The 20,376-nt window shown below is 36.4% G+C and overlaps 1 protein-coding gene across 10 annotated transcripts in view; it reads left to right on the forward strand.

The window, feature by feature from the left end:
* Positions 1–20,129, forward strand: part of tai (taiman) — a 101,322-nt gene extending 81,193 nt beyond the window's left edge. For 7 of the 10 annotated variants that reach the window (XM_067764004.1, XM_067764005.1, XM_067763999.1 and 4 more), the window contains 11 exons: positions 3,902–4,745; positions 6,667–6,828; positions 9,561–10,350; positions 10,400–11,928; positions 12,049–12,216; positions 12,344–13,721; positions 13,821–14,009; positions 14,069–14,430; positions 14,505–14,802; positions 15,339–15,734; positions 16,153–20,129. In XM_067764004.1, the coding sequence (XP_067620105.1) occupies positions 3,902–4,745; positions 6,667–6,828; positions 9,561–10,350; positions 10,400–11,928; positions 12,049–12,216; positions 12,344–13,721; positions 13,821–14,009; positions 14,069–14,430; positions 14,505–14,802; positions 15,339–15,734; positions 16,153–16,184 (6,148 nt within the window). In that variant the 3' untranslated portion in view covers positions 16,185–20,129. The remainder of the gene's footprint in view (positions 1–3,901; positions 4,746–6,666; positions 6,829–9,560; positions 10,351–10,399; positions 11,929–12,048; positions 12,217–12,343; positions 13,722–13,820; positions 14,010–14,068; positions 14,431–14,504; positions 14,803–15,338; positions 15,735–16,152) is intronic. The other 3 variants (XM_067764006.1, XM_067764007.1, XM_067764008.1) reach the window with 3 other exon arrangements.
* The last annotated feature ends 247 nt before the right edge of the window (positions 20,130–20,376 follow it).

Consider the following 20,376-nt stretch of genomic DNA (forward strand, 5'->3'; position numbering starts at 1 on the left):
ACCTAATCAGCATGGATTCATGCCTGGCAGATCAACTGTAACTAATCTAGCAGTATTTTCTGAATACTGTATTTCTTCATTTAATAGGAGGGCGCAAGTTGATACTATCTATACCGATTTTTCGAAGGCTTTTGACAAAGTCAACCATTCATTACTAATATCTAAACTTGCTGGCTTCGGCTTCCATTCTAGTATGCTATCTTGGGTGAGATCTTACTTGGCAGATCGTAGCTGTGTTGTTGTGGTAGATGGTATTTCTTCGCGGTCGTTTACTGCCAATTCTGGTGTACCCCAAGGGAGCGTGTTGGGTCCCTTATTATTTGTTATCTTTATTAATGACATACGTCATTGTTTCAGTTATGCTGAATTCTTATTGTTTGCTGATGACTTGAAAATTTTTGCATCAATCACGACTCAATCTGAGTCCACTATGCTCTAAGCTGATCTTGATAACGTAATGGACTGGTGTAAACGGAATCGTCTGCTTTTAAATATAAGTAAATGTTTTAGTATTACCTTTGCTAAAACTCGAAATGTTCTTCCTGTTTCGTATCATATTGGGGACTCTACGCTGAGGGTTGTTGATGAAATATCAGATCTTGGTGTAGTCTTTGATGCGAAGTTTCTATTCCACAGTCAGATTAATTATGTCATTGCGAAGTCTTATTCCACACTCTCGTTCATTCGCCGTTTCAGTATGGATTTTAGTGATCCTTATACTTTAAAACTTTTATTTACAACCCTAGTGCGGTCTAAACTAGAATATGCTGTTTTCATTTGGAGGCCGTACCATGCCTGCCATATAGACCGACTTGAGCGTATTCAAAAAATATTTTTGCGATTTGCCCTCCGGTCTTTGCGTTTTCAGGACCCTGTTCCAACATACAGTTCTAGGTGTCTTTTAATTAACCTTAAATCTTTAGTGAGTAGAAGATCAATGCTTTCATTGACATTTTTATATGATATCATCAATGGGACGGTTGACTCGCCCTATCTTTTAGAACGTATACGGTTCAATGTACCATCGCGAACCCTTCGATGTCACGATTTTTTCTGGTTAGATAGATTTAGAACGACTTATGCTTCCAACTCTCCAATTGCTAGGGCAATGAGGGAGTTTAATTTGCTGTATTCTATAGATATTGATTTTGCATTAAATAAATTTAGGTTTAAACTGCTATTGAATGAAATTATTTGAATATTTTATATTTATTAGTTAAGATATATTAGTAAATAGTCTGTAAGGAGGTTCTGATTGTCCTAGACTATAATATGAATAAATAAATAAATAAATAAATAAATAAAAACACCTTTACTCGTACTTTGTTTGTCAGTCTAAAAAAGCTACAAAACTGCCTCCAAATAAAAATTTTTTAATTTTCTTAAAACTTGCTTACACTATAGAGATATACGCCGCCGCCGTCGATTAGGGTCGTTTTTTGCACGCCGCCGCCGAAAGTCAAAAATATCGGCGCGGCGGCGTCCGGCGCATTACTATATTTTCTACTCGTTTAAGACTGTTTATGCCATTTATTGTTCATGTCGCAAATTGGTCGGATATGGTCGAAAGTGGTATCAGCGGATGCGCATAACTGCCAGTTATAAGAAACTAATTGCGAAATTTAACTCGTTCTAAATATTCAAAAGTTATTTACAAAAACAGGCGTTTTCGATGTCTGCTTAACACGGTCTTTCCATCACCCAATTCACCAAATTATTAAAACAAAACACTAAAAGAAAAGTTATATAATAAATTTATATGCTCACTTTGCATATTTTTTTCAAAAAATTAATAATGAACAATGAATTCAAATAAAATGACCCAAGGCGTTTCAAATTGTTTTCAAATTGTCCTCAAGTTGTAAAAAAAAAACCAAAATACCCAAAAAAGGAGCCGATTTTTTTTTAAATATTATATTGCGATTGGCTGAAAGAATAATCGAAATCAGTGATCCAAAATCCTTTAGCAGGTTCTAGGGGCATAAACAGTCCATTGAAATGATTCTTACCTCCTACTTAAGTTGAGGATATATGTATGTATGAGAAGGGTTTGAAAAATCGCTTGGGCTTACATTCAAACATCTGTTGTTTATTTGCGAAATTATACAATAGCGTCTGAAATTTTAATTTTGATTTTCACACTTCATCTTTCAACATCCAAGTATCCCGGTTTGACATTTCCTAAAGTTGGCGGTCCTATCCAAAACTAGTCCTTTGGAGTGAATTACATTGATTATAGCCTATCAACCAAGTTTAAATATCAAGTACACGTTACGGCTCCTTTTACAAATGTGAATACGTAGGCACATATGTTTACCAGGTGAGGTTTTGTCCTTCGCAAGAACACTCAAAGTGGTGAAGCAAAATCTTTCCGAAGACAGTCGAACTAATGACCGTGTGTACTACTACCCTAACGTAGTGGACATTCGAACTAGTCTGAAAACTGAAGCTACGCGGTCATCCATAATGAGCTGTTATATCATAAGGCCGGAAAACGGCAGTAAACATTTTCAATTTAAAATCGGTCGGCTCTCATTCTAAAATATCGTTTTGATTTAAGGAAGACTATTGAAATCAATGTTTTGAACACAAACGTCTACAAACTTTGGTCTACATTTTAAAAATTTTTTCCAGGGTCCTTGTAAAATTTTAATCATGCAGATGCGCCGGCGATTATACGATTTTCACCCATTACGCAATGACTTCCACTTAAAGAAATTGTGTTCGCGACGATTATTAGGAGTTAACCCTAGGTGAAACTAGGCATTGCACGAGATATGCAGACAAAAGTGTGGCTATTTTATGTATCTCTATTTCTTTTCAGCAGACGCAGCAGTATCAATTCCAAAGACCGGGGTTAGGTTCGAAGCCTCTCTGGATAAGTGAACGACGGACAATCCCTCCGCAAGGATCTACTCCTCAAAATTTTTGAACGGTCTGCAAGATCTTGAGGCAAAAACCCCGGATCTTTCCGAAATGGCCAACACGTTGATTTCCTAAAATACATACAAACAAAACCTTTCCTAAATATTATTTTTTTAAATAGAAAAATCAAGATTTTTAAAGTAAGAACACCGAGCCTACGCCGCCACCGCCGCCGATAAAGCGATCGGCGTAAACCTCTATTACACTACACAAAACAAATGTGTTGCTGCATGCTAAGCAGCGTTCAATCAAAATTTGCGACATTAAATCAGTGTTGGGTAACAAGAAACCCAAACAATAACGAACAAGCACAAAACAAAATGCCAAATGAATAAATCTTTTCCCGTCATTTCAGTTGTTTTACTAATTTAAACTCAACACTTTATATTGAATTTCACAACAAAAAATTATTTCTAGTTTCAGTTTGATTTCTTTAACTTCTTTAACTTAACTCTCTATTGTTGAATTTTGTTTTAGTGAGTAAGAACCGCCGTTGTTTTTGACTTTTCGATAAATAAATAAATAAAAATTAAAAAAAAACCAAACAATAGCAATGACATTTATTTGCTTATTTGGCATTTTGTTGTAGGCTTGTTTTTTTTTTTTTGTTAACCAATATATTGAGCTCGCCACGCAGCGCTGTGGCTCTGAACATCTATTTTGGACATAAACTACATAATATATGTCTTTATGAGGTGTATGCAGTAAGGAGGCATTTTTATGTTTATACGAATATCCTTATTATGTTTACCCCCAAAAAATTTGAGCCCGCGATAAAATAAGATTAAATTGAATATATCTTTGTGATTAAAAAGTCAGTCTATATGCAACACTTTGAAATTAGCTGTTTTTTTTTTTTTCATTTCGAAATTGTACAGTTATTATAGTGAGAAATTACCTTATCTTTGTAAATATATGTGAACAAAACTTTATAAACTTACTAATAATATAAAACTTTAATATTTTTTCTATTTAGGCTTGGCCCATGTGACCTACCAGATACTTGGGTACCAAACACTACTGATAGCAACAGCAAAGAAGTTAACATCATTTCCGGCATTAAAGGGACGCCAAAATTGTCAACATTCTCGCCAGCCATTACAGAAACTTCTTCAAATACTAAAAACCGCAATATTGAAACCAACAGTGTGTTGTTTAAAAGTACATCAACTGCTGGGACATCCTCGGCAGGAGTTTACATTGGCCCTGCACCGCTGTCTGCAAAAACAAAACGAGCAACAACTACTCCCAGCCTCATCTACAAACTCCCTCTTGCATCACCGGCTGCCGCAACCGCCGCAGTTACTATTTCGACAGCTGGCAGTGATAACGTGGTAACGGCCTCATTAGTGGGCTCAGCACCCTCGCTTCCAAGAGGTGCCCCCCTCACCGGTTTCGGTGGAGTTGGGGGCGATTCGAATTTACTGCTATCGGCAGCGACCTCCCCTCCTGGTGGTGGCAACAGCAGTGGTACTAGCGTGGCATTTAAAATTAATTGCAACGACGGCACGGATAGTGAAACGCTAACGCTGAGACGGCAACAAGAACAGCTACAATTTGAACAACTCAGCCACTTATTTTTACAAAACAACAAAGAACCTAAAAACAATAATAATATATTACTGAATAACAATAGTAGAAATATCTATAATAATAATAATTTTAATTTGATATTGCCACAGAAGGCTACAACAGCTGGCAGCTTGGCCAGCGCGTACCAAAACTCGATCACTATGAATGCGGTAGCATCACCGATGTCTAACAATCCAGCGACGCCGACTCGAAAGATCAGAAGGAAAACTGATCCAAAAGTGAACCTGGTAAGAACATTCAAAAATTAGAATACAGGTTTCCTAAGCAGGGTCGCCTTTTGGCAGTGATTTGGCAAACACGCCGTGTGTATTTCCGCGATGAAAAGCTTCCCAGTGAAAACTCATCTGCCTTGCAGAAGCCGTTGGCAATCGGCATAAAAGAAGCAGATCCCGTCCCGTCAATTCGTAGGTAAAATTAAAAAGGAACACGACGCAAATTGGAAAAGAAGCTCCGCCTAAATTCTCTACAGAGATATATCGCGCCTTGTATTATTTAATTTCCATAGGCTTTAAGCAACACCATTTTCAAAATTTCTTTCGCAGATTTTGGTATGATATATTCAAATACAATCTCAGTATCATGGTTTGGCAAAGTGCAATAATCATTCCACTACCACTAAATATTTAGTGGATTTGAAAAAATTGTCTTAACTTTTTTCCACTAAAACTTCTTTGCATGGGCTTCACTAAATTTTTTAGGCACAAAATTAGTGGAAGTAATACCGTTTTCACACAGAAACTTAATCGAATCACAATTTTATTTAATGTAATAATTAAGTTTCCCTTTTCATACAGAACCTTTTGCTTCATTAAGCGAACATCTGTCAGCAGCCCCAAAAAAATATTTCGTTTTTACAAAAAATAGTTAAAATGGAAAGCAGCCGTTTCCTTCTTAACTATAAATACAATCAAAGTAAAATGCATACGCAACTACCCATAGATGTGGCACCTAACCAAATATGTGCCTATTTTCGAAAAAGCCATATTATTTTTGCAGCAAATGCAGCGAAAATAAAATTTTGAATTTTTTCGTGTTTTTCTATTTTTTGTAAATTATTGAAAACAATTTATTTATTTTTGATTGTTATTTGTTACATTGAAAATAAAATTCGAAGCACCAAGCAAAACCGACTGGATTTTTCACTCGATTAGGCATTCAATAAAGCAATAATGAGATAATTAAGAATTTGTATTTTGTATGGAAGATTGAGTTCGATTTAATGTAGAAAAATTGGGTAATTATTTGATTAAGCCTCTGTGTGAAATTGGCATAACTCCTTAAAGTAACAGCGGAAAATTCTTTGGTACTGGAAATGAAAATATAGTGCAAAGTGCCCAACTATGAATATTGTCAAAGACAACAGAGTTATGCGATTTAAAAAAGGTCCTTGTTAATTAAGGTGACGATATGTACATTAGTTTAGGTTGAACTAGCTTTTACTACTCCAGTTAGAATGCCCATCGTCAGCCCTAAGCCTTCTCTCTCAGAGATATGAGCCACTTTGTGAGTCTGATGTCGTAGGATTTGCATATGATCTTATAAATTTTGCAGCAACGCACTTCTGTCCCGCCTTTCCTGCTTGATGGATCATATGCATCTCCTTTTGATTTCCCCCAAATAGATTGTGACGTTTCAGCAAATGCTGCACCCTCCTTTGCCAACTCATCGGCCTTTTCGTTACCTTCTATCCCTTTATGACGTGGAACGCAGTACAGATGTACGGTCCGGCCTCAGCGAAGTTTTTCCAATCCTTTTTTGAATTCCAGGACACTTCTTGATGAAAACAGCGTAATTTCATTCTGAATTTTTTTGAGTGATATACTTTTGTGAAGGTGTTAGGCGAATTTCGGTTATACGAACCTATAACGCCGGAATGTGCATTTCTTTGCTACAACCAACAATAAGTGGTATATACATAAATACACAATATCAAACGGAGAAATTAATTAAACGCTGTTTTATAGGGGTTTGAATTTTTTTATTCTCTTAACAGTGGGATACGCTCTAATGTACCTTCAGGTGGGTTAAAAAAATTTGCCAAACAAATGATTGCTAAAGACTAAAAAAATTTAACACTAGAAAATTTAAACATTATACATATATATATGTATTTTATTTTATTAATATTTCGATTTTGTCACCTTTTAGCCACAGTCGCAAATCAACAAGTGCAACAATGAGAAACGGCGTCGCGAATTGGAAAACAATTATATCGAACAATTATCCGAATTTCTGCAGCTCAACAAACGTGGCGATATGACATCAACTAAACCGGATAAAGCAGCTATATTGAATCAAGTGGTGAAAACGGTACGGATATAAATACATACATATGTACATATATTGATGACATGGATTTTAAATTTAAAAACATCACCATAAAATATTGTGTGGGATATAGCATAGGTATATTTTAGTCGAATGGGGTGAAATTATGTGCTGGAGCATATGGAAGGTATCCGTAAAAATGTCAGCAAAGACGCTCACATATGGCGTCCTCTGAGACACAAACTATTGGACTAGTTTGCTGGCTGGTAATAGAAGATGTTTACGGTTAATCAACAATACTTTTTTGCTTAAGCTTCCCAAATCGCCCTTAATATAGCAATATATCGCTCATTTACTTCAATAGTGTCATAACTCAAAAAACATGACTTTTGAGTTAATAACATATAAACGTACCCAATATCATCATCTATGTTGTATAAAAAAATCTTTGTGATCCGTTAAAAATTTACCACGTGCTATAAAATTGAAAATATGCCTTTATATGCGCAACATATGGCAGTTAAAATCTGTGAATGGCGCTCCTGGATAGTACAGAAATAAGAATAAGAACTAATAATAAGAATATCATTAAAGTGTACGGGTTAAAGTTTGAGATGGTGTTAAAATACGTAATTTTTTGCTAGTGTTCGAACGTTTTTTATATATTAAGTTCAAAACAATTGGCCTTAGCGGTGGTTTTAAGTGTAAAAATTTCAACAGATAATGGTGTCATAATTTGTTTTTTGAGGAAGGTTTCGCAGCCAAGACCGCAAGGATGTCAAAAGTCCAAATGTCCGAACGCTTTTCAGAAAATTTTCTATTTTTTTATTCATCAAAATTTCATCATAATTTGTTTGAAAAAGATTTTCTCACATCTGAGCGATGAAGTTGAAAAATGAGTTTGTATAAAATTGATGCAATTTTCGACATAAACTTGCACATTTAGGCCCGGTTTTCAGTAGTTGGTTAAGCTAATCTTAAACTAAGTTTGCTTAAACTGTAGTCAAATTTAAATTCCAGTTAAACTACTGAGCTGTTTTCAGTTACAGTTTAAGGCCGCCTTTGGGTTATGCTTTTTTCTGCGGCAACATTGTTTTTTATTATCTATATAATTTGTAGATACGGCAACAGCTGGATTTTGTTTACCCAACAAACATGGAAAAAAATTCTCAAGCGAAATTATATATAGTTCCGGTATCCAACATCATTATTTAAATATTCTTAAAGCATGTAGTTCTGGAGTTGATATCCAACTTCATTCTCCAATCATTATTCAACCTTTGAGAAATTTTGTAAAATTAAAAGTTTTCATTTAATCTCCAACGTCATTAATATTATCCAATTAATATCCTAATTTTGAGAGATCTTGAGAAATGCACAGTTCTCAAATGAACATTCAACAAGTTTCTCCAGTTGATATCCTACATTGGATATCGAGTTGAGGTGAAGTTGAAAAAAATCTCCAAGGTGGTACCACCAAAGCAAATAGCTATTTATTGTAAGAAATAAACACCTAATTGATAGCAGTAATGAGGCGTAAGTAATCAAAAATATATTATATAGACGGCCGCCGTGGTGTGATGGTAGCGTGCTCCGCCGACCACACATAAGATCCTGGGTTCATGCCCCGAGGAAAGCAACATCAAAATTTTAGAAAAAAGGTTTGTCAATTAGAACCCACTTTTTCTAAGCGGTATTGCCCCTCGGCAGTGTTTCACAAGAACTCCGTTTATATTTCTGCCATGAAAAGTTCTCAGTGAAAACTTATCTGCCTTGCAGATGCCGTTCGGAGTCGGAATAAAATAAGTAGTTCCCGTCCGGCCAATTTGTAGGAAAAATTAAAAGGAGCACGACGCAAAATGGAAGAGAAGCTCTGCCTAAAATCTCTTCGGAAGTTAGCGTGTAACATTTATTTATTTTTTAAATTATTTATATTTCATTTTATTTTCGTGAAAAACTGTAGTATGGAATCTTACATTTGAATCCAGTTAAAGAACCACAAGTTGTTAATTAAATTTGTTCAACTTAAGTAATGGCTTATTTTGCTTTATAAAATTCCCTCTTTTCTCGAGTTGAGCCACTGTTTCAAGACAGCTCTTGAGATTTTAGAAGTATGCCTAGTTATCAACATGAGCTTTAATGGTATTCAAGCGCAAATGCTTGTTGGGTATATTCGATACCATTTCGAACGAACGGAAATAGCCGATTGGTTAACTAAAGTTTAACCCAGCCAGATCGGCCGCTTAAGCTCAGTTTAAATTTCAGTTAAAGTAGACTGAAAAACTGCAGAATAAGTTTGATCGTAGTTTAACTGAAAAACTGAGTTGAACTTGTACTGAGAAACCGGGCCTTACAATAAGATATGAACATACCAGTTAATAAACATTTATTTTAAATTCATGGTTTATTTAGAAGAGTAAAACGGAACGTCCGAGCAGGTTCAATCCGATTTTCGACCAACAAATAACATTGCTGCAGAAATGTATTAATGCAATTATAATACTTGTATATAACCAGTCATACAACCCTTGTTGGTTACTAACAAGCTGAAGTTGCAATAAGGCATTCCTTTCTCCGAGACAATTAGGGGTCGTGAAACGCGTTATTTGGTACAAATTTTTATTAACAGCATTATTTTCTTTTGAACAATTAATAAACAACAAAAACGATTTTTTCCACTTATTCCATTCGGGGTGAAATATCACCCTATATCACGCTCTACCTCAGGCATCAGCTTTAGGTTTTTAATACATATCTTATTCTTCCATTTGCAGTATCGTGAATTTTGTGATAAGGGCCAAAGTCGTGATATTTCTTCATCGACACCATCAGCATCTTCTTCAGCCGCCAATGCTACACCAGCGAATAATAACAATACAAACTCTACTTTAATTCTGAACAGCAATAAAAACAAAAACAATACAAACCGTTGTTCACGTTGTGCGACTGATAATTGTTCTATACATCCCGTACAACAAGGCGATGTGTCATCAACCGAGCCTCCTTTGCCAGAGCCATCACTTCTAAACGGCCAGGTGCCTGAAATATCTGCCTATTTTGAGGCACTTGAACACTACCTCTCCTCAGTCGACTGGGTGCTGTTGCAAGTCACTGCTGATGGCATCATAGAGTCGTGTACCCAAAATATACGTGAGCTGATTGGCTATGACAAGCAGGAGCTATATCGTAAACCACTCTATCAGTACCTGTATCCTGGAGATCATGTGAAATTAGAACCAATCATAAATAATATGACATGTAGCGGTGGTGCAAACGCAAGTAGTGGTGCTGGTGGTAGTCAAAGCGGTTGGGTGGATTTAGAAGATGGTAATAGTGCCGCCAGTTCGCAGCATTCAACCGGTTCGATGGGACCAACCAGCCTAAAGACGAAACGTAACGTAGCTGCCAAGGTGCGAATGCTAGTCAAAGACATGCGGTCGGCTACTCAAACATCTGCGAATATTTTGGCGGCACACCCCAATGATGCTATTGACCAAAAAACTATGCGGCACACACAACCAGAAAAATATGAAGAGGTTATGCTGCTGGCAACACCAATGAAAGGTAAATTAAAATTCTTCAAATATGTGTGTATTTATTTTATTGTCTTTAGATGATGGCGACTCTTCATCTTCTATACTGTGTTTGATCACGCGTCCGGAGGATGAGACGCCTATGCAACAGATACAACCGCAGTCTATCGAGCATTTAACATTTAAGCTCGACGTTCACGGCAAAATACTCAATTTGGATGCTACCGCGCTAAGAGAGCCATATCGGCAACATCTAAGTAGTTGGTTAGGAAGACTGCTACAGGATCTTTGCCATCCCCAGGATTTAAATGCTCTCAAGACGCACTTGCACGAGGTTCAAGAGTCAGCTGCATCTGTCCATTTAATGAGTTCCCCAACAGCTCAATCACCAGGTGGCACTCCAGCAACTCTCATCAACCCCCCCATTGCGAATGTTATGTCACGTCCATTTCGACTTCGCCTCGGTGGGCCTGATGTATACGTGCACGTCAAAGCTAATTCACGACTTTTTCTCAATCAATCCCAAACTGAGGGTGACTACATTATGTCCTTGCAAACACTTCTTAATCCGGATGTTGACATAAGTGCTGGTGGAAGTATAGTCATTGGGAGTAGTAGTAGTATAATTCCATCAAGTGGCATTTCCACTTTATCGCCAAGTTCCTCCCTAGTCTCGCCACTTTCATTGCCTCTCGATTCGCTTGTGAATAACAACTCGTCATGTTCATCATCTTCAGCATCGGCTTTAGGGGGATCAGGCGGCAGTGCACATTTGTTAGGAGGTTTAGTTGGTGGTGGGGGCATGCCAGCGCACAACACACAAACGACGAATGTAGGTGGCCCTCTAATGACGTCGGCGGTTATTAATGGTACTGGTAGCGGTGCGCAACGCAATAGTGCAACCGCAGCATCATCGGGTACAACTTCGAATAATTCCACACTCGTCAATTCATTTGCCGCATCCCCTGCTGGCCCCGAAGCAACCATTTTCTATAGCGGCGCTGATCCTTTCGATTTTGACTTGGCACATTCCAGTTTCGAAATGGATGCGACTGGTTGGACTGATTCGCGTCCCAACTCTCGGGCATCTGTCACCACACCGGTGAGTACACCGCGACCACCGTCTGCAGGGCATGGTTTTAGTCCGGCAGTATGTGCATCACCGTCGACACCGTATCAACTTTCTTCACATTCAGCCGCGAGCCTGCCATCTCCACAGTCAAATGCTAGCCAACCATCGTCTGCAGGGCCAGGTGGGGGATCATTTGGTTTTGGCTTTCCGACGTTCGACGCATGTGATAAGAATAGCGATAAGGAGCATATGAGCGCCAGTGGTAATAACAATGCTAGCAGCGGTAACAATAATACCCCACAAGGAGTTCAAATGAATGTCGGCAGTAGTACATTGAATAGCGTTGGAAATTTACAGAATGGGGGCCTATCACTGCTAACATCAATTGGAGCTATGGGTCAGCCCCATACACAACCTACACCACCACAACCCGAATCTGAACGCCTACGTCATTTACTCACAAATAAAACGCATTCAATGCCCTCTTCGCTGCATCCGGCCGAAGGTGATAAGGATTCCCATAATATGCGTCATAAGGTATGTTTTCCTTGTATATTTGTTTAGATTACGCGTTTCAGGGATTTACTTCTTAAGAGATATCGACTTTTACATGTTTTTATGTGGTTTTTTTTTAACTTATAAAAGTTTTACAATCAGGGTCTACTCAGTGCCGATGATGATAAGGATGGTGGCGGTGCCGGCGGTAGCAACATGGGTTCATCCGGCATGTTTAAAATGGGTGCTGCTGGTTTGACGGGCGCGCGCCTATTTGGCGGTGGCGCTATGCCAAAATCTACGAATTCTAGCAATCCCATGTTACTGTCGGTAAGTAAGGCCCCACCATCCCTTTAAGCTTCACTTACATTTATCCAATTTTAAGCACTCCACATAAATAGAGGTACACATATATCTAAAGCACATGAAAATTTCTTGTTTTTTCTCTTCTCTACAGCTGCTCAATGAAAAATCTGAAGATGATGATGGAAAAGGCTCTTCGGTCGGGCGTCCAAGTGAATTAATGCGTCAGCTCCAGAAAGACGATGGGCATTATGGTCATTCGCATGGGCATAGTCATGGACCGCATAATTCCAAAGATATGTCACAAGAAGATTTGCTTAAAAGTTTAAAGTACCAAGGCGATCCAACCACGCGCAAACGTTCGCTCAATGAGCCAGACGATGGCATATCAGCAAAGCGAGAAAATGACAGACCGTCCAAACTACGTGAGAACAACAAAATGCTCGCTTCGTTACTGGAAAATCCACCAAAGAACCCTATAGTCACTGTTCCGCCTCAGATAAAAACTATACCCGATATTGCGCCTACAGCAAGTCGCGTCAGTTCCACTATCAGTGGGATAGGCGTTTCAACGCCAAATACTCTAGGAAGTATACCATCTAAAGGCGTTTCAATGACAACGGCTCCAGCAGTAAGTGCCAGCAGTACACTCGGTGGCGTTGGACGGGGTAATAGCCTACGTAAACAGTTCGCTGATGCCTACCCGACATTGCAGCAGCAACAGCACCAACAGCATAGTATGCTACGACTCCAGCAGCCTCATCAACCACAACACTCACAGCCGCATATAAATTTCTCGTCATCCGACTCTTTTGTAACCCCTTCACATAACACCATAGCTACCTCAGGCACGTCAGTTGTTACATCGTCGATTGTAACATCGCAACCGAATGCACAGCTAGCGCCAATAGGCAATGCCGATGGCGATTCAGAACTTTCTAAAATCCTTGACAGCGTTATGGACTACGTTTCAGACGATGGGCCCTTTGTGCCCACACCCACTGCCATGGCTGGTCTCACGCAACAAGAGATTAATGAGCGAATGGCAATCAACGCCATACAGAATTCGCTAATGGTGGAAACTTCCCAACTCCAACAACAGCAACACCATCAGCAACAGCCACAACCGCCTGCATATCCAGGCAATATCTTAGGAAGTGGTGGCGTTGGTGGCTCTGGTTTGACACACCAACAACAACACCAGTTACAGCTTCATCAACACTTGCAAATGCTACAAAGACAGCATGCAGCAATTGGCGGAAATGCACAGCCGTCCCAGGTACAGCAAATGCTGGAGGTGCTACGCGTTAATGCCAATCAAGGCTTTCAGCGTCCACCCCCTATGTATACGGCAGCGCGTAATCGGGGCCCCATGAACGCGGTTACGACGCCTGGGGGCGCAGTTCTTCCAGCGCAACAGCAATACCGCCTACGCCAGCAACAGCAGCAGCAAAAAGAGCGGCTACTGCAGCAGCAACAAAAACAGCAGCTTTTGGTACCTGAGAGCGCGACTGCGCGCACAGACCAATTATGTGAGTAGAAATTTGCCATTTAAAATTGTATATTTATAGCTATTTATGTACATAATTACCAATATATACATATATGTATATAATAACCAATGTTTTAAGGTCTTAATCCCAATATTAACAACATTGGTTCCTTGCTGAATAACACTGTTGCACCAAATGTCGCTCTGTCTCGTACCAACTTGCCACCTGATTCGCAATTGAGCCCTAGTTTCGCACAGAGTTTGCTTCAACAACAACAACTTAGCCCTGGACAACGCAACACACCCTTCAGTCCACAAACGAATGCTGGTATGGGATAAGACCAAGTTTAGATAACAGTATTTTTGTTAAAGTAAGCTCCTTTACAGGTTATGGTTCTCAATTCTCGCAAAGTGGGCAACGCTCATCGCCCCATCAGCAACAGCATCTCTCTCAACAGCAGCAACAACATATAAATGTACAACAACAACAGCAGATCGCATTTCAGACTGCTCAAACGGCTGGCGGCAATGTAGCATCCCAGCTTTCACCACGTCAACCACCTTTTGGAGGCGGTCCAGGAACAGGTGCCGTACAGTCACCCGGTAGTTTGTCGAACTCTTCACCACAACAGTGGAATACTAGTGGTAATGCCGCCGGTGCACCTACCACGCAAATAAGTGGCAATGCACAAACTCAACGAGGTCAGTCGTTACAACAACATAATCCAATGTTGAGTGCACAGTTGCAAGTAAGTGGATAACCACCCTGTTTTTAAATTTGTTGCATAAATATGAAATATTTGTATTTGTTTTTATATTAAAGCAGGGCATAAGCCCCTATTCAGCTCGTCCGTATCATAATCAACGGCGCAGTCTTAACTCTCCAAGTGGTGGTGGCATTCCTGGGAATGCTGTCGGAAACAATATTAGTACCAATGTCGCATTGCAGCGACAGAATTCGTTTCATGGTGGTGAGGGTGGCAGTTTTAGTGGTACATCGGGCTCTGCATCCCCACAATCACCGTACGGAGGATCTGGCGGTAACGTATTTCAACAGCAGCACATTCAGCAGCGCATGCAACGCCAAAGTAGTGTACCACAAGGAGCACAGCATTTACCTGGTATGTAATATTTATATAATAATTCGGCCGAAATCGCCAAATAAGTTCAAAAAAAGGTTTCAGAGGCGAAGTAGTAAATTATTATGACAACGTTCCTATCAAGAGAAAATGTACACAGTACACGAATTATTTATTCAAGTATAGATAGGTAATTGCGAATACTCACTTTCACAACACCACATTTAAACTATGTACCTCAAGCTTTTGTAAACATCGTGAGTTAATAAATTTCATATACATTTTGAATCAAATGTTTCAAAGCAACAAGAAAAAAAACATAAAAAAAATATGTATGAATTAAAAAAACAAAAAAGGATTAGCCTGGTTTCATCGGGCCACTTGAGGGTAGTGCGCTGCGACAACGTCCGAGAAAAAAAAAACTGCAGTTTATCAAGTTAGGTCCATACTGATGTTTCGAAATAAAAAAATTTTATTAAGAAGAAGCAAAAAAAATATACAAAAATATAGAAAATTTATGATAAAATATTTAAATTTAAATGAAATAAAATTCCTATATTTTTACCATTTTTTTTCAGTTGGAAACACTGGAAATTCTTCTGATTTCGTAAAACAAGAGCTACGTGCTGTGGTGAGTGTACGAGCTCAACAACACGCTGCTGCAGCAGGGGGAGCGGGTACATCGACTGGTGGCAATGGAGTACCTGGAAGTGGGGTAGGCAGTGGAAACGGCGGTCCTATTGGCCCCGGCGGTATGCGTATTAATACTACACCGCAAAGTCCGTTAAGCAATCATCAGCAGGGATCATTGGGAAGCGGGGGCAGTGGTGGCGGTATGAACAGTACGAATCATCTTAGTATGCAACAACAACAGCAAACTGTTTCCATTGGAACGGGAAATTCTAGTAGTTCAGGCCAGAGTTCTCTACTGAATGCTCAACCTGATACATCAATAAATTTTAACTTCGATACACGTGAGTAACGACCCATGCATACAACTAAGTAGTTAGTGGTTATCACAGGGTAAGGAAAAAAACTCAAACGATTGTTTTTCTAATTTGGCGCCTGTTAGTTCTGTGCCAACAAACTATAAGATCTAAAATTCAGATGAAAGTTAGTTATTAGCAGCATTGCATCTTCCTTACCACGTTCTATAATCACGAAAATTACCATGGCTTTCTTTCATTCAGCAAGTGTGACGTTCACAAAGGCATTCTTTGGACATCTTTGAATTCCGGCTTCCAAAAAAAGCCGAAATACATAGATGTCCGAAGAGTGTGTTTAACAGGGCCCAAATGCCTGTCACATCAGCCAGTATGATCAATGCTTTTCAGATTCCCTATAATTATGGTTTTAAATTAATTTACCTTTTACTTTTTATTTCACTTGCAGAAGATTTTTTTGGAAGCAGCTCTACAAGGTGACAATAAAATGCCCTCTATTAACGTACGCAAACAACATAACAGTAACATAAATAAAAAAGACCACTATGTAGCAAAAATGGAAAATACATTGTGATCATAACAAGAAAATAAAACAAATAATAATGTAATATGTATGTGTTAAATATATGTATGTACATACGTGCTAACTATAGACCGTTATGCTAACCAGCTGCTAAATTTTAGAAAATCGTTAAATGATAAATTTTGTATGGATCCATGAATTAAGCAAATTGAGAAATACAACAGAAAAAGTTATTAAACTCGAACGATGTGCAATAGAATTTAGCATTTATTTACTACAACAATATAAAAAATGTAATACAAACTATTATTATAAAACATCTTTACATGAACTAAATTCTCAACAACTATAATAAGCCCTGGTTATTAACGACAGAAACAAAATAAATGCTCTTAGCACTTATGAAAAAATTAATTGAATTAATTTCTGTATAAAAAAGTAGTAAAATTATAAAAAAAAAAATATTTACGCAAATTAAATTTCAAATAATGACAACTGTACAAAATTAAATTGATTTCAAGTTACGAGCTGATAAGGTGTTTAATAATATTTAGTTACGTTTGATACTGTTATGAATGATACAGGAAATAAGGCTGGCTCCACAAGACCGCCCACAGCGTAGATCTGTGTCGATATTAAAAAACGGCTGATATATTTATATAATTACCAACAACTGAATCGCTTAAAAGATTTGTAGTGGAGGAATCGACATTAATTATTTAATGAAAGCACATACAAATAATTACGCGTACCAGAATATATATTTAACAATAAATGAATTAAAAAAAAAAAAATATATATATATATATATATAATTAACGCGTCGTTTTGATGAACAACAATTGAAATTTACGGTACTGCAAAACAGCACAATTTTCTATAACTACGTTTTATTAATTAAAAGCGAGCAAAGAAAGTTGCAACGATGTTTTCTATTATCATCAATTAAACATTTGAATAGCTATCAACCAATTAAGTTTCCAGATAAAAAGGTTGAAATTCTCATTTCAACCAAATTGTAAAATGTATTAGTATAAATTAGTGGACTAGTTAAATGTTTCAAACAAACAACTCAGTGATAAAGAAACAAATATTATATAAAAAGTTATCGGAAATATAAATAATAGAAATATATACCTTATACATTATATACATATGTATGTAGTATAAAATACCGTTGAACAATTGAAGGTGGGGGAGATATAGCCAAAAATTGTATAACAATAATGTCGTATACATAAAAAGATATGTACATTAGTATGTGCGCAAAGTTTAATTTTGTTTTTAGTTTAACTGACAAAATAATTGAAGACCTGCATCGATGAAGTTTGTATGTCGCACCTTTGGACGTTAGTTATATATGAAGAATGAAGTTTTTGCGAATGTTATTTCTACATAAAAATTCAATATAGCGACATGACAAACTCATACATGCACAACTTAGATGGAGAACATATTTTATTATTTATTATTATTATTATTATTTTAAATTTATGTCAATTATAATTTCGAAAACAATTCCATATTTGTGTTGCCAAGAAAACGTCAACACTTTAAACTAGATTTAAAAAGGGTAAATCGTATTTTGGAGCTTATCAGATAAAAATTTAATATTTTGTTTTCAGCACGTCATGAAAACAGCGATGTTCCTTTTTCCAATAACTCCCTATTCGACCCTTGAGTTCAGGGATATGATGGGGAAAATTAAAAATTCGCCTATTTTCCTTTTTTGAAAACCTCATAAGATGCAGCTGTGAACATAAATGTAGTACAAATTAGCAAATATTAAATTTTATCAGTTATTAAATTTTTTTATATTTTCTTCGTTGAGCTAAGAAAAAACCTTGACGAATTGTATAACTAAAGCTATGCAAACCAATTAAAAAAATCTGGTGTGATCACGGATCACAAAGAAAAGAAAGAAAATTGCGCGATACGCCAGTCGTATAAATTGAATGAAATTATAACGTACGTTAGTAAAGAAATCGTGTCTTATTTAGAATTAACTATTTTTGGGATCTAAAGTATGGTGGATCATATTTTAGTTCAAAGTAAAAATGTTCATCACGATTTTTAAACACTTCATTCGAGAACGTTGATATTAGTTTGTTTCTTTTTGTTTTCGTTATACAAATCGGTAACGTTTTCACTACCGTACTATAAGCATTTTACTAACACGTATAAGGGTAATTTTTTCAATTTGCTAAAAAAAAGATTAAAAAAAAATCGAGTGTCCTTGTAAAATGTCCCAGTGGCTATTTTTACTAACCGTTGATTGGAAATTATTAGCCCATCAGTATCATTTATACGAACATGAAATTTGTTGTCCCATATGTGTACACCAATGGGATAACATGTCCCATTTATGTGTCCTAAACCATACCGATGGGATTCAATGACACGGTCATATTGGTCAATAACAGTTGCCAAAATAATAACTGTAAAAATGTATAAACTCACTTAACGAGCATAAAACAGCTGATGGTGAAGAGAAAATACTTATAAATACCAAGGGCATGCTTGCCTATTCCAATAGGGCCGGTTTTTGTCGACTTTTTTAATTTCTATTGGAATGCATGATCCTCATGGTAGTGAAAGCATCAAAGTATTTTCTTAACTTAACGAATTTAAACAGAAAAGAAAATAACAAGTAAAATTGGTAAGTAATTTTTGCTGCTTGATCCGTTTGCAATGATTATCTTTGTATGTTCTTGAATTAACCCAAAGTACAAGATTTAGGTGGCAGCATAAATAAAAACTGAAGCCCCCCCCCATGAATTTCTGTTATCTAAATCCACGTATACAAAGAAAACCAGAACCTCCATTTGGGTTGTAGGACACATTTTTCGCATACATGTATAGATTTTATTCGTTATAACTTTTGCGCACGTATATGTATGTATATATATTATATAAAATTGTACATAACTATTATTTCGATAATTGCTGTTAATTAAGTTGAATTATCATAATTTAAATATAAAAAGTGTGACATTTTTATAACCATATCAATTCTTGGCCGTTTAAACTATGATATTTTACGTTTACATATATAAGTTAGTTCGACTAAATATTTTTTATGAATTTAATGGCTAAGCTTATTTCTATTTAAAATAGTATGTACTATGCAGGCACCATATATACAACATATGTACATATATAACATATGCTCATTTCTGTTTCATTACCTTTTTTACAGGCAGATATTTTGAATTGTTAAATATTAGTCCAATAAGGATATGCATGTTAAATATGTATAATTTACAGTCGCATATCGCTAATGAAAATTTAAAATAAGGGATGATTAAACTTAGTTAATTACATGTATATTAAAAACACATAGTTATAAATAAATATATATGTTATGATCTTAATATTTTTTTTTTACTTCAGATGTTAAGTGGTTAAACCGTTATTGTTTATTTTATGGTTTTCTAATGAAAAATAAATGCAAACAGGTTATGAAGCTATTTTCTTTTGTTAAAAACATTTTATTACATACAAAAAAAGTATACATACACAATACATGTTTTTAAAGTATGATGCAGTAATAGTTGAGGTTTAAATTATTATTTTTATTTTCATTTATGTATAGAAGAAAAAGTTGAAAGAATTTATCTTTTTTATTAATTTAACAATTAAGTTTTTACACGATTGTATCTGTGTATGTATTTATATGCATGTAGACGTCTGTATTCCTTCATATAGGTCAAACGTATTACTTTTTATTTTTCGTAGTTAATAATAATAATGTTAAACATTGAATAAATAAAACGAAAATTAATAGTAAATTTTTTCTAATGTTTAAGCTTTTTGTGTTTCTTTTGCTTAAGTTTATAATGGAAATTAATAAAATTTAAAAGTTGATATCAGAATAAAAACGCTATGTTTAAATGTTTAATTTTGTGTTTGTTTATGATTATCTTTGTTGAATGCTATTGAATTTACATTTAAAAAAGCAATTGTTAAATGCTGTTATTTTCTTTTTTTTTAACGCAATGCGTACTTATCACATATCGCACCCAAAATAACCACAGCTCAAAATGAGACGAAATAAAACAATTTTTTACAAAATAAAAATGTATGAGCTATTTATTGCTCGAATCGAATAATGGAAACAAATCCATTACAAATTTTTTTTGAGTTGTG

Source organism: Eurosta solidaginis, chromosome 2 (genome assembly GCF_040869045.1).
Source record: "Eurosta solidaginis isolate ZX-2024a chromosome 2, ASM4086904v1, whole genome shotgun sequence".
Lineage (NCBI taxonomy): Eukaryota > Metazoa > Arthropoda > Insecta > Diptera > Tephritidae > Eurosta > Eurosta solidaginis.